The 15,519-nt window shown below is 41.1% G+C and overlaps 1 protein-coding gene across 1 annotated transcript in view; it reads left to right on the forward strand.

Moving 5' to 3' along the window:
• The first annotated feature begins 3,740 nt into the window (after positions 1 to 3,740).
• Positions 3,741 to 15,519, forward strand: part of PANX1 (pannexin 1) — a 35,414-nt gene continuing 23,635 nt past the window's right edge. The window contains exon 1 of the mRNA XM_058185175.1: positions 3,741 to 4,267. Within this exon, the coding sequence (XP_058041158.1) occupies positions 4,087 to 4,267 (181 nt within the window). The 5' untranslated portion in view covers positions 3,741 to 4,086. The remainder of the gene's footprint in view (positions 4,268 to 15,519) is intronic.

The following is a 15,519-nucleotide window of genomic DNA, read 5'->3' on the forward strand; positions in this document are numbered from 1 at the left end:
TTGGCCTGGAAAACAGGCTGAAAAACAAGCAGGGGCGAGGCCAGCCAGTGACGGGATTTGCCAGTTCGCCGAACTGTGCAGAATCTTAACTACCGGTTCGCCTGAACCAGTGTGAACCTACAGCAGCCCACCTCTGACTAATTTCATCTAAACTTGAAATAAGGGGTTTATACTAAAATCAAACCACTGCAGCCAGGGATTGAAAAGTTGAACTCAGGCATATGGCCTTCATTTGGAAGAGAGACAAAAGACACTAATATTCATAAGGCTTCAGGTAATTCTTTGCACTGCATCTTCAAGTAGTCTCTTCAAGCAATTTAAAGTATTTTAAACTATAAGCATTATACTTTGAACTACATTTCAGACTGCATTTCCTGTAATTACTGCAGTTATTAAACTACTACATATTTCTTAATACTTTTTGCTATGTTACCTGGCTGCATCATATAGCATTATTGGTTTGTTAATATAAACATTTATGCTTCACCCTTGGAGTGTGTTTGCATTATAGACGGCACTCAAGTCCAGCGTACAAAATGTAAACCATCTGAAAGAGAGGTAAAAATGGGATAACAAAGTGACCAAAGGGGAAAAGATATTTTAAGTAAATTTTACATTGTCTGGAAAATGTCTTACTTAAAGCGCCGTGATGGTGCAGTAGTTAGAATGCAGTATTGCGGGCAAAATCTGCACAAAGCCTGGAGTTCGATTGTCATCAGGCTCAAGTATGATTCAGCCTTCCATCCTTCCGAGGTTGGTAAATTGAGGACCCAGATTGTTGGGGGCAATAGTCTGACTCTATAAACCGCTTAAGAGGGCTATGAAGCACTGTGAAGCGGTATGTAAGTTGAAGTGCTATTGCTATTAATTTGAAGATCTAGGAAAAGATAACTAGGAAGTCTTTTTAAAAATGAAATTAAAGCAAAACAATTGGACATATCAGCATTAATAAGCGTACCATATTTACCAATATAGCATCACCAATACACTCTGGATTTAATATTCTTAGGGCAAACGTGTTTTGTAGCTGTGGTTCAGAAATACAAATGTCTTCTGACATTGGGATATTGAATTAACCCATTTCCTGGCTTTGCTGAAGCTGAGCTGAACCACAAACGAAGCCAATCAATGGGGTGTACACTGAATCACACAAAAAAGGTAATGGCTCCTAAACTAAGCTACTCATGACCAAATGGACAGGTTTTGGCAATTTTCTTAGCCAGACTAATATCTAACTAGCTTGCTTTTACCTCTAGGATTTTTTAAAATTTCTCTATATATCTTACTGCCCTGAGATTTCCCGGTGGTCTCCCATCCAACCAGGACCAATTCTACTCTGCCTAGGTCACCCAGATGTTGCAGTAACCTGACAGAGCATGTCAGATAAATGTTTTCCCCTTTTCTCTTACTTACAAGTACTTCTTGACTTACAAGGATTTGTTTAGTGGTTGTTTGAAATTACAACAGCACTGAAAAAAGAGACTTATTATCATTTTACAGCTGGTGCATCATCAAAATTCAGGCACTTGACAACTGTCATCCATTTAAGACATTTGCAGTGTCCAGGGTTGCGAAATCACCATTTGCAACTTCCCCAGCTGGCTTCCAACAAGCAAAGTCAATGGGGGAAGTCCGATTCCTTTAACAACCACACAAGTCACTTAACAACTGCAGTGATTCGCTTAACAGCTGTGAAACAACATGTCAGAAAGTGGGACATAACTCACTGAACAATTCAATAATAGAGCTGGAAGGAGCCTTGGAGGTCTTCTAGCAGGGGACCCTGTACTATTTCAGATAGGTGGCTGTCCAGTCTCTTATTAAAAGCCTCCAGTGTTGGAGTATCCACAATAAGGTCTCCTTCAAAGAAGTTTGATTCTCAGTGATTTTATTCCCATGCCCACGTGTTTTTTGATCAGAATCAGAATCCAGCTGGAAGGGACCTTAGAGGACTTCTAGTCCAACCCTATACCATTTCAGACAAGTGGCTGTCCAGTTTTTTCCTTAAAAACCTCCAGTGATGAAGCACCCACAGCTTCCGAAGGCAAAGCCATTCCACTGGTTAATTGTCCTCACTGTTAGGAAACTTCTCCTCAAGTCCAGGTTATTTCTCATCCATTGTTTCTTGTCCTGCCTTCTGGTGCTTTGGAACTGTTTTACTATCTCTACTTGAGAAACGGATACAGATTAACAGAGCTGGAAGGGACCTTGTAGGTCATCTAGTCCAACACACAAACACACACATACACTGTGCCCAAGCAGGAGACCTTACACCATTTCTGACAGATGGCAGTCCAGGTCCCTTCTTGAAAACCTCCAGTGATGAAGCTCCCACAACTTTATTTTATTTATTTATATTTATTTATTTCTAAAGGGTTCCAGTTTTTTCCAGACACATGTCAGAGATTGTCAAGGAACAATGGACCACTTTAAATAATGCCTTTTTCCTTTTTATAAGGAGGAGAAAGTTTCTTTTCTGAGCTGGGCCCTCTGAAAAAATCACCATAAATGTGGTCATTTCCTGTCAGTTCAACAGAAGTTGTAAATGTTGTACCTTGATGAACGTATCTTTTATGTACACTGAGAGCATATGCACCAAGACAAATTCCTTGTGTGTCCAATCACACTTGGCCAATAAAAAATTCTAGTCTAGTCTAGTCTAGTCTAAGTACAGATTTATGGCTCTAAATCCATATTTCTGACCCATCTGGACAAAAATGATGGCCTTGAGCAGGCTGTAAATAGAACTGAGGAGGGGAGTATCTATCTATCTATCTATCTATCTATCTATCTATCTATCTATCTATCTATCTATCTATCTATCTATCTATCTATCTATCTACCTACCTACCTACCTACCTACCTACCTACCTATCCATAATCTTCTATTATCTATCTATCCATCCTATCCTATCCTATCCTATCCTATCCTATCCATAATCTTCTTTCTATATCTATCTATCCATCCATCCATCCTCTCTCCTCTCCTCTCCTCTCCTCTCCTCTCCATAATCTTCTATTATCTATCTATCTATCTATCTATCTATCTATCTATCTATCTATCTATCTATCTATCATATATAACAGCCGTCACCAACTGGTGGTCCGTGAGAAAATTCTGGTGGTCCGCAGAAAAATTATTTGCACTAACTACTATTTATCTTTTTAAAAGATTCATATCAGTGGTCCGCGGGATTTAAAATTGTGACTTTAGGGGTCCCTGAGGTCCGAAAGGTTGACGACCCCTGATATATAAGATAACCGATAAAAGTATAGACATGATAATGACTACGTGAAATTTCACGAGGGGGAACACACCGTCGGAACAAGCCCACGCAGACTGTGGTGTCCACCCACGCATTCAAAACACACACACACACACCGTGCAGTTGCCGCCCGCTCCGACAAAACGCCAACCCGCAGCTGCTCGCAGAGATCCGGCCAAAGCCCCCGCCCCACCCCAGGCCGAGATAGCTTTAAAGGAAACCTCCCTTGGGGAAAAAAGTCCGACGAGCCACCTGCTCGCTCCAAGGCCGCGGCTTCACCCCACCCCACAACCTCCTCAGTCAGTACTCAGGCCCCGGGTTCCCCTTCCCCGCCCTCGGCTTCTCAGAACTCCCCCCCCTCCCACTACACACACACACATATACCCGTCGGCCCCGCCCCCTCGCTCGTCTGGCCCCGCCTCCCCTGGACAAAAGGCCGGCCGGGGGGGGAGGGAGGAGGAGGAGGAGGAGGATAGGAGGAGGCGGCGGCGGGTGTCTCTTTCCCTCCCCGCCAATACTCGGCTGCCTTCGGAGAGGGCGCCAAACAAAGGCTGGTTGGGTGGCTCGCCTCGCCTCCCCTCTCTCCCGGCCGGGCTTTTCTCTGAGTGGCGGGCGAGAGAAAGCCCTGTTGCACCCCTGGCCAAGTGCCGGGGACGACGACGAGGCGGAGGAGGCGGAGGCGGCTGGAATTAGAGATGCTGCCCGGCTGAAGCGGCGCGGACGAGCGGGCCGGGGCTGCTGCTGCTGCTGCTGCTGCGCGCGCGCTTGAGGTGCTTCTGTTTGCTAGCCGCCGTCCTCCCTCCCTGCCGCCGCCGCGACCATGGCCATCGCGCACATCGCCACCGAGTACGTCTTCTCGGACTTCTTGCTGAAGGAGCCGTCGGAGAGCCGGTACAAGGGGCTGAGGCTGGAGCTGGCCCTCGACAAGCTGGTCACCTGCATTGCCGTCGGGCTGCCGCTGCTCCTCATCTCGCTCGCCTTCGCCCAGGAGATCTCCATAGGTAAGCCAAGGGCTTTTCCCTGGGGGGGGGCGCGAGCGCCTGCTCTCATCCTGAGGAGGGTATGTTGGGGGGGGGCAGAGAAGAGCCCCGCTTTGCTGGAAAAGGCCCTTTTCGGCTGGGCTCCCGCTCCCTGTTTTATGGTGCCTTTGAGGATGAGCTCCTTCGGTCTGACCTGAGCATAGCTCATCAAATCACCTGCTACAAAGTCCTACCTGTCAGTGACTACTTCAGCTTCAACCGCCACAATACACGAGCACACAATAGATACAAACTTAAGGTAAACTGCTTCAAACTCAATTGCAGAAAATAGGACTTCAGCAACAGAGGAGTCAATGCCTGGAAAGCACTACCTGATTCTGTGGTCTTATCCTGAAAACCCCCCCCCCAAATTTTAAACTAAGACTGTCTACTGTTGACCTCACCCGTTCCTAAGGGGTCTGTAAGGGGCATGCATAAGAGCACCAGTGTGCCTACTGTCCCTGTCCTAATGTTCCCTTTAATTGTATTCATTTTATGTATTCAATTTATACTTATATTATCTAATACATACTTGACAAATAAAAATAAATAAATAAGTAAGTAAATAAATAGATGCATCTGATATTATTCACCACCTTGAGTTAAAATGAAATTGCAGAAAATATGACTTCAGTAATAAAGTTGTTAATGCCTGGAATGCACCAACAGGCTCTGTAGTCTCATCCCAAAACCCCCAAAAACTTTTACCTAAGACTGTCTGTTGACTTCACCCCATTCCTAAGAGGTCTGTAATGGGGCAGGCATAAGAGCACCAGCGTGCCTACCGTCCCTGTCCTAACGTTCCCTTTAATTGTATTCACTTTATGTATTCAATTCATGCTTAGACTTATATGTATATTATTAAATAAATAAATAAATAAATAAAATAAATAAAGTGGGGAGCAGGGGAGCCTGTTTTTCAGCCATGTGTGGCAAAGTGCCTTTCAAGGATGAGACGCTCAGGGGGTTCCCCCCAAGCTTTCAAAAGGCTGCCTTGAAGGCAAATTAAGACTTATAAAAAGAAGTCTAGGGGTGACCTGAGAGCAGTCTTCCAATATCTGAGGGGCTGCCGCGAAGAAGAGGGGTCAAGTCAACCTATTCTCCAAAGCAGGGGTCACCAACCTTTGGTGGACTGTCAAGGACCACTAAATTCATAATTGTAAATCCCAAGGACCACTAATAGGAATTTTTTTTAAAAAAAAGATAAATAACATTTAGTGTAATATTTAAAAAATGCAAAATTGTTTTTCTGGCGGACCATCAAAATTTTCTTGCGGACCACCAGTGGGTGACCGCTGCTCCAAAGCAACCTGAGGGCAGGACAAGAAGCAAGGAATGGAAACTCATCCAGGAGAGAAGCAACCTGGAAATAAGGAGGAATTCCCTGACGGCAGAAATAATCAGGGGAACAACAGAAGTGGAGGGTGCTTCCAAGACGGGAGGTTCTTAAGAAGAGATTGGACAACTGTTCGTTTGACATGCTATAGGTTTCTTGCTTGAGCAGAGGGCTGGACTAGAAGACCTCCAAGGTCCCTTCCAATTCGGTTTGTCTGTTAAAGACGGACGAACCAGAGTCGTCTGTCTCCCCTGGGGAAAAAAAAAAGGCTGTCACCCATTCAAAGTGGCGATGTTCGGATCCTTGGCTTGGAAAGGAGGCGGGTTTGGTTCCACTGGCCTGCCTCTGAGCCTGGGGGTGAATTTGGGGTGAAGACCCCTAAATTTCACTCTTCCCATGGTGAGGCAGTGCTAACACCCTTTTGAGCCTTGGGTCCCCTCATCTCCCTTCTGGGGACTGAGACACCCAACCTGATCTGCGGGACTCATTTTTGTCTTTTATTTATTTATTTTATTTATTTATTTATTAAATTTTTATACCGCCCTTCTCCCGAAGGACTCAGGGCGGTGTACAGCCAACGATAAAACAAAATATATACAATTAAAACAACATTTAAAACATAGCAAATTATAAAGGCTGATAAATTAAAATTTAGATTTTAAAATTTTAAAATATTAATAAACCCCAAATTTAAAATTCTACACTATTATGCCAGTTTTTGCCTATTTTTGGTGGAAACCTTTTTTCCGTGGGTTTTTTTCCTGATACTCTGCTGCTGTGCTTATTTGCTTTTTGTATGATGATGATGATGATGATGATGATGATGATGATGATGATGATGATGATGATGTTATTGTGTTGCAGGTAGTCCTCAACTTACAATGGTTCATTTAGTGACCGTTCAAAGTTGCAACAGTGCTGAAAAAAGTGGCTTTTATCATTTTTCACACTTACAGCCTTTGCATGGTCATGTGATCAAAATTTGGACACTTGGCAACTGAATCGCACTTACGACGGTTGCGCTGTGCCTGGGTCATGTGATAAGCTTTTGAGAACTTCTGATAAGGAAAGTCAATGGGGAAGCCAGATTCACTTAACAACCGTGTCGCTAACTTAACGACTGTGACGATTCACTTAACAACTGGGGCAAGAAAGGTCATAAAATGGAGCAAAACTCGCTTAACAAATGTTTCACTTAGCATCATAAATTTTGGAGTCAATTGTGGTCATAAGTCAAGGACTACCTGTACTATCCTTATCTTCTTTGCTACCCCCATCGTATTGGTGTTGTTATTGCTATGTTGCTTTGTATGTTCACAGAGAGCTTCTGCACCAGAGAAAAAATATTTATTTATGTGTCTTATCACACTTGGCTAAATAAAATATAGGCAGTCCTCAACTTACAACAGTTAATTTAATGACTATTCAAAGTTACATCTTCACTGAAAAAAGTGACTTATGATCACTTTTCACACCATCCCCTCGTCAAGTGATCAAAATTCAGACAGTTGGCAACTAACTCTTATTTTGTAATGGTTGCAATGTCCCGGGGTCATATGATCACTTTAAGTTGCAAAAGTCAATGGATAAATCACATTCACTTAACAACCTTATTACTAACTTAACAACTGCAATGATTCACTTAATGACTTTGGCAAGGAAAGTTGTAAAATGGGGCAAAACTCACTTAAATGCCTCACTTAGCGACACAAATTTTTGCCTCAATAATGGTCATAAGTTGAGGACTACCTGTACTCTAGTTTATTGTATGTATTCCAGTCCTTTTTTTATGGTAAGCTGCCTGGATGTCATGGGGGTGAGATGGGCAGCTGTATAAATTAAGTAAACATCAATCACTTAATTGCATTTTGGTTCATAGACCAGCATAGAATAACACAATTATTTCTTTAGGAAGTAGAAGTATGAACATATATAACAATCATGCTGATGAAGATTCTAAGTCATCCAGGTAGAGTTGTCTGGAAGTTGAGTCACAGCAGCAACTGGATTTATTTTCTTGCTGGTTTGAAACATTTCGTTGCTTGTTATCCGAGTAGCTTTTTCAATCTGTGCAAGTTGGTTAGGGGAGCACCACATATGTCCACCAGAGTTAGTTCTATATAAAATCACATTGATAGAATAAAATAAGATAAAGTTAGAATTATAATCATTACAGCATTGAAGAATTAAAATGTGGGAGAATCCTATAAAATTACAATTGGTATATAATCTAAATGTTATAAAACTTAGGATAGATGAGTATAAAAGAATAAGTATAAAAATTTAAACAATGCTATATAATGTAAAATTATGCTAACTTATAGTAAGTCTTGCTGAAACTCTGCTAGGATTTGTTGGAATTAAGTAAATAGATAAATCTCTAGAGCAGAGGATGGTAGCCAAACCTTTCACTCTTAAAACAGGTTTATTAAGGCAGAAGTCTCATTATAAACACGGAGACTTACTTGTAGATAATGAGGTCAATCTGATTAAATTGGGTTAATTAATCTAAGCCAATCGAAGAGAGAAGCTTAACATTCACTCTCTCTTTCTCTTTGTCCCTCCAAAAGTTTTACCAGGAGTAGTTTTGAGAATAAACACTCCCCCGTTTGGTGAATAGGGAAAGAAAAGAACTAATACTTGGGGGGCGGGGAAGGTTTCTATTGTATTTACTATGCTATTTAGACTTTGCAAGCCACTCACAGTCTTTTCATTTGGCAGCCCGTACATCTAAATAAATGCAAGCGATTTCATTTGCATTCAATGGCTTAAATGCATACATTCATAATATCACCTTCATTATCTATGCCAGTATCTCGCCACCTCAGCAACTTGAAGATGTGTGGACTTCAACCCCCAGAATTCTGAGAATTGAAGTCAACCCGTCTTCAGGCTGCCAAGGTTGAGAAAACACCGATCTATGCAATGTTGGTTGTGAATTTCAACAACTCTTAGGGTGCTCAATGGCCTATGCCTTGCTTGCAGCTGGATAGGCCTTCTTGGTCGTGACCTGTATGATCCAAAAGTACTCCAGATATCACAGTGACAAGTTTACAGAGAATCTGCAGGGGTGTCAAATTGGCGGCCTGTGGGCCGGATGCGTCACATGCAGGCCACGCCCACCCCAGTCCCGTGAAGAGGAAAAAAGTCACATGATGGCAATGTGACACGGCGAGTTTGACACCCGTGCTTTAAGGCAGGGGTCTCCAACCTTGGCAACTTTAAGACTTTGGAAGAGTTTTCCAAAAACTCTTCCCATCTTAAAGAAATAATCTGTCAAGGGCCTGTTACCTGCCCTTCAGTAGCCCTGTCTTCAACAAGTGAACATCACCCATGGCACAACGTATGATTATATTCAGGTTTAGCCTACATCGGGCTGGATTAACTTGATCATAGTTTGAATCAGATGAGTATTAGGATGGCTGGAGGCCGCCCTTTTTGGAGAGGCCAAGGAACAGAATTAACAAAAGAAAAGAGGGAAGTTTATATGCTCCAGGCATTGTGGTTGTGGTGCTGATAGATATCTTTGTAGGTGTGGTTTATATGTTGCAAATGTGATTTTTAGCCTTGACCCTGTCTCTTTTGCAAGGGATTTGTAGAGTTTAGGTACATTTTGAATTCTGTTTAAACCAACACAAGAGTGGGAAATATTTTGGTAAGTTAAGAGTTGCGTTTAACACTTGTGAGTATTAAGAGCCACCAAGTAGTTGGGATTATGTCGTAAAACAGTGCACGGGCTGGCTATTTTTATTATTAGATCATTCTACATTGAGGCACCGCAGTAAAGTTTACATGTGTTTCGTACTTCAAAATGAAGGAAACCAGCTTTCAATTTCACAAGTTACTGTTTGTAGAAGAAATTTAAGCTTGTCAGGAAAAAAACTGCATGTGGCCCCGAGGTTGCAGATTCTTGACCCTTGTGCTAATTCATAAACCATGTTTTTTTATAAACCATAGTGCATTAAATACTAATCTGCAAGCAGAGGACTACATTGTAGCACAACACAGTGCACAAACCAATTCTAAGTCTAATTCAAGAATTTCACAGAAGTTTTGCTATGCTTTTTTGTAATTGTTTGGAAACTAAATCACTACAGTTGGTCCTTGACTTACAACCACAATTGGACACCTTTAAGAAAAACATATCTGTTTCTATTTACTTGTTCTTAATGGCTGCCTAAGTACCACTTTATGCACAATTTTAAGGGGGTGCGGTGTGTTTTAATTGGGCATTTATGCTAATTAAGGTTGAAAGTATGCATAAGCCCTGTATGTTGAGCTCATCTGACTCAAAATTATTAGAATTGACTGAGATGTGAAATGATCCAGAATTTCAAGCAAGTATTTTTCCAGGCTTATTTAGAGAAGTGGGGAAATTCAGTTTGGGACTTTTTTTAAACTAAAATTGCCCCCAGACAGGAATGTATTTATGTCTCATTTCTATTCCAAGAGCTTTTTAGAATGGATATGGTACAGGTAGTCCTTGACTTACAACAGTTCATTTAGTGACGGTTCAAATTTACTACAGCATTGAAAAAAGTGACTTATGACGATTTTTCACACTTATGACCTTTGCAACATCTCTATGGTCACATCATCAAAATTCAAATGCTTGGCAAGTGGTTCAAACTTATGATGGTTGCAATGTCCTGCGATCAGCTTTTTCGGCCTTATGATGAACAAAGTCAATGGGGGAAGCCAGATTTACTTAACAATCCTGTTACTAACTTAACAACTGCAGTGATTCACTTAACAGCTGTGGCAAGCAAAGTCGTAAAATGGGGCAAATTCACTTAACAAAGTTTCACTTAGCAACATGAATTTTAGGTTCAATTGTTGTCATAACTCGGGGACTACCTGTATTGAACTCTTCTTATACTAGTAATCCAGTGAGAAAGATTAAACCAAATGCTGCTGTCTGGACTAAAACTCTTAAAACAGATTGCTTTCCAACAAATAGCTTGAATAGAATAGAGCTGGAAGGGACCTTGGACCAGGGGTGAAATGCTCTCGGTTCTGACCGGATTTTGTGATCCGGTAGTGATTGTGTCAGTGGTTCGGCGATCCGGTAGCAATGGTGGAGCAAAGCTCCACCCACCCTCCCAGGTGTCATTACTTCCTGGTTTTAACCAGGAAGTAATGTGTTTTTGTGCATGCACATGTGATGCATGTGCACATGTGACGCATGCATGAAGCGTGTGCGCGCAGCATGTGCACTTCTAAACCGGTAAGGAAGATAAGTAGATTTCACCCCTGCCTTGGAGGTCTTCTAGTCCAGCCCCCTGCTCATATAGTGAGCTCTGTGGTCAATTAGGGATTGAATCTAGTTCCCACTGATGCTGCTTCAATCCTTGGGGGAGGTGATTTTATGGCATTCATCATAGCTACAGTTCAACAGTATGATTACTTCTCAAACAAATGACACTACATAGAATCATAGGGACTTCAGAAGTCTTCCAGTTCTCATTCTCTCTCTCTCTCTCTCTATCTATATATCTATCTATCTATCTATCTATCTATCTATCTATATATCTATATCTATACATATATATATATATATATATATATATATATATATATATGTCTTTGGTTATTCGGGTTTTTTCCTGCGTAAAATTGGAAGTGTCTTGGCGACGTTTCGACGAAGTCTCATTCGTCATCTTCAAGCTTCAGCTTCAGCTTCAGGCTTCAGCTTGCTCCCAGAAGCACGAAGCTGAAGCCTGAAGATGACGAATGAGACTTTGTCAAAATGTCGCCAAGACACTTCCAATTTTATGGAGAAAACCCAATAACCAAAGACCATATATATATATATATATATATATATATATATATATATATATATATATATATATATATATATATATATATATATATATATATATATATATATATATATATATATATATCCATCTTTTCTCCAGATTTCAGGATTTACAATTTTTTCATTCCCAATGAAGCTTTACTTTTGCCAAGTTTCTAGTCAGTTGATCTGGGAAACTAGGAAGAAAAATACTAACTTGGCTGTCCAAATTTTAAAATATTTGGCTGAGACCCAGAGCAGTATCCTCCTTCCTGCCCTAAAAGTCATAGATATCTCAGCATCCAGGAATTCCAGCAGCTTGCTTATGATTAAGATTGCTTATGATTATGATTAAGCAAACATAAATGCACTCCAGGTGAAATTCACTATATTTAAGTATTTCTTGCAGTGCCCTCAGAACTGTCATTTTTAGGCCAGGATATGAAGAGAGTAGGTATTTCAAAAAAAGCAAGCTTGTGTCTCATTTTGGGGTCTGATTTTAAGAGCTTTAGAGAAAAAATGAGAGCATGACTCTCTTCTATTTTAAGCTGAAAAGTAGTTTGTTTATGTACTTCTTTTATTCAGTTGTTTGCAATTCCCTAACTAATGATTTAAATTCAGAACTTGATGTACGGTATTGTGATTTTTAGGGCCATTCTAAATATTTCGGTTTAAAGTAAGTCACTCCTAGATATTTCATGGCAACATCCATGTAGTTTTCTTGGCAATAATACAGAATTTCTTTGATTTCTATGAGGTTGACTTCTCTCTGGTATAACCTATATCCTACCTATATGCCTGGGATTCCTTCATAGTCTCTAATCTTTCTACTAAATAGTTCTGATTCTATTTGGTCTGCTGCTTGGGTGGTGGGTTGGACTAGATGACCTGCAAAGTCCCTTCCAACTCGGTTAATCTGTTATTTAGTTTGTCAAGATTTGCCTTCTGGTGTAATTCCTTCCCACATTAGATTACTGATAGAAAACAATCATTTCACTCTTCAAAAGATTTCATATTCATCTTATAGAACGAAGTTTCAGCAGGTCCATGTTTTATAAAACAGCAGTGTGAGCGAGCGAGACTTATAATGGAAGAAAAATAGCACAAAATTTCATTGATACCTGAGAATGGTTAGTGACTGCAAGTTGTTGAAATAATTAGAAAACCAAAAGGGAAAGGGATACTACACACACACACACACACACACACACACAGTATACATACATATGTGTGTGTGTAGATTTTGTGACTGTTGTTTTAATTTAAGCAAGTATGTATCGCAAATGCAATTCTTAATATATGCATTTCAGCTTATAAGGTTGCCTAATAAAGGGAATCCTTGATTTACAAGGATGGCATTGAAAAAAATGATTTACAAATGGTCCTTGCCCTCAGGGCTTACAACTGTTGCAGCATCCCCATTTCACATGATCAGAATTTAGGTACTTGGCAACCAGCATGTGTGTATGACAGTTGCAGCCCATTGGGGTCATGTGATTACCATTTGTGGTTCCCAGCCAGCTTCAAACAAGCAGAATCAATGGGGAAAAGTCAGATATACTTGATTGTACTTAAGAACTGCAGTGATTGGCTTAACAACAATTGCAAAAAAAGGTTGTAAAATTGGGCACAATTCATTTAACAACCACTTCACTTAACGATGAAAATGTTGGTCTCAATTGTGATTGTAAGTCAAGGACTATCTGTTTAACATTTGCAAACAATTGACCTTAATGTATAGAACTTTGCATGTAATTTCCATGAATATATACATCTGACTAGATTACTTATCTAGTCTTTGGGTTCCAAGCTGGAACCAAACCATTTTATGGATTAAGCGATGGAATGTCCCAGTGGCTATGTCTCCACAGCTGAAAATTCTCAGAAAACATTTTGACACAAGGATACACACACACACACACACACACACACACACACACACACACACACCAAAGCATAAAAATGTGGAAAGTCCCTACAGCCTTCCAGCATTTGTGCTGGAGCAGAAACAGATCTTTTAAAAACTCCACTAAGAATAGGCATTGGGACTTTCCATGTATCAAGAATGATGAATAGACACAGCTGATAAAGTTCATATGTCGCTGGGAGGATTGAAATTCCAGATGTTAAGAAACCGAATGGCCCTATTCCAATTAAATGGCCCTGTTTTTTTCTTATCTTAATTTCTCATGGTTTTGAAATTTTTGTTTGTTTGTTTGGAAGTTAGACATTTTGATTTTTATTTATCATCTTATTCCTCAGAGGCTGTAGTTGACTGTTCAACTATATTAGTCAATTTCTTTTGGGAATTATGTCTGTGAAGATTCTCAGCCATCCAGGTCAGGGTTGTCCCAAAGGTGCTTTTTCAAGAGGGAACTGGACTTTCTGGTTTTCCTTTGAAGACGTTTCGCCTCTCATCCATTTTGGGAATTAGCTTATCAGTTTTATAGCCCATAAAGCCGTGATGACGACCTATGGCACGCGTGCTGGAAGTGGCATGCAGAGCCATCTCTCTGGACACGCGAACCATCGCCCGTTGCTCTTCCGGGTTCCGACACTTCGGGCAGCTGGACTTCACGTGCATGGGAGTGCTGGCAGCTGGAAGAGCAGCTGCCCAGTGTGCATGCGCATGCCAGGAAGATGATCTTCCAGTTTCCAGTGCGCGCATGCGCACCGGCCAGCTGGTCTTCATGTGCACATGCACATCAGAAACCGGAAGACCAGGTGGCTGGTGTACATGTGTACGCCGGAAACAGGAAGATGATCTTCTCGGCATGCACATGCGCATCGGGCTGCTGTTCCGGTTTCCGACATGCACACACCCCAGTTTCGGCACTCAGTTCCAGAAAGGTCCGTCAACACTTGCTATAGAGGGTTTTTTGTTTGTTTATCATATTTATATGATACATGTATACATATCTTGCAAATTTAGATGTCTGTAGAGCTGATCAGATATGATAGAGGTATTTAATGTCATGGAAGGAGTATACAGTAGCTTGATTTTATGGACGGTATAATATGGTTCTCCAGATGTATCTCAACACTTCGATTAAGTGTTAGGAGCTGTTAAGAATTGCTATTCAGTGACAACAGGAAGCTTGTATGTTGTACGCAGTTTGACTGAGTTCATGCAACATCTTAAAACATGATTAACAAAGCACAATTTTGCTGTGGGTCACATAACACGTTCTGCCCAAAGACGTCAATAAGGTTATGACTCTAGTGGAGTGGTTCACACAACATCCTAGACTCATGACTCCTGCCCGGTGAGCAAGTGATTCTCGTGGCTGAGAGTGTCTTTGCACAGTTTTGTCTTGTGCACCAGTTGCACCCATACCTGGATCAGCTGGCTCTGCTTACAGTCATTCGTGCTCTAGTCGCCTTCTGATTGGACTGTTGCAAGGCACACTACTGTATATTGGGCTGCCCTTGAAGAGTATCCAGATGCATCTGATGGTACAGAATGCAACGGCGTGAGCAGTTATGTGTAGTAGGAGTTGTCAAAGACTCCCCATGCCTCCCTTGGTTCTTGAGGCCTGACGTAAATGTGCCATGTGCCCCAAACATTTATATTTTCATTTTAGTCCTTATTTTCATGACATGTTTGAAATTAGTCTGTCGTTCAATTTCCTCATTTCTGATTAAATCTCTGAGCAAGATCTTTAGCATTTATTCTTCCTTTGCATGATGAGTGACTAGAAGAAGCTGGTCATATCTGTAGGTTCCACGTGTCATATTGTATCACGGAGGATGTTAGTGTGACATACTAATTGTGATAACACGTCATATTGTATCACGGAGGATGTTAGTGTGAGTTACTAATTGTGATATATATCCCATTATGCAAACTATAGCCACCACATACACATTTCTAAGAGGCTTCTGGTTGGTGTTTGGTTGATCATTCTCGGATCATAATTTTGCTCTGGTTGGTTCTGCTGTTTAGTTAACAACTGTGGACTTTCTGAAAATGCAGATGTCTATACATGAGAAGAGCCAAAAATGGATTGTCAGTCAATAGCAGGTTTCGGTAGATGAGCAGATACTGGGTCCACCTATTATATTAAACTATACGGGAAGTCCTCAACCTTCCAA

Source organism: Ahaetulla prasina, chromosome 5 (assembly GCF_028640845.1).
Source record: "Ahaetulla prasina isolate Xishuangbanna chromosome 5, ASM2864084v1, whole genome shotgun sequence".
NCBI classification, from domain to species: Eukaryota; Metazoa; Chordata; class Lepidosauria; order Squamata; family Colubridae; genus Ahaetulla; species Ahaetulla prasina.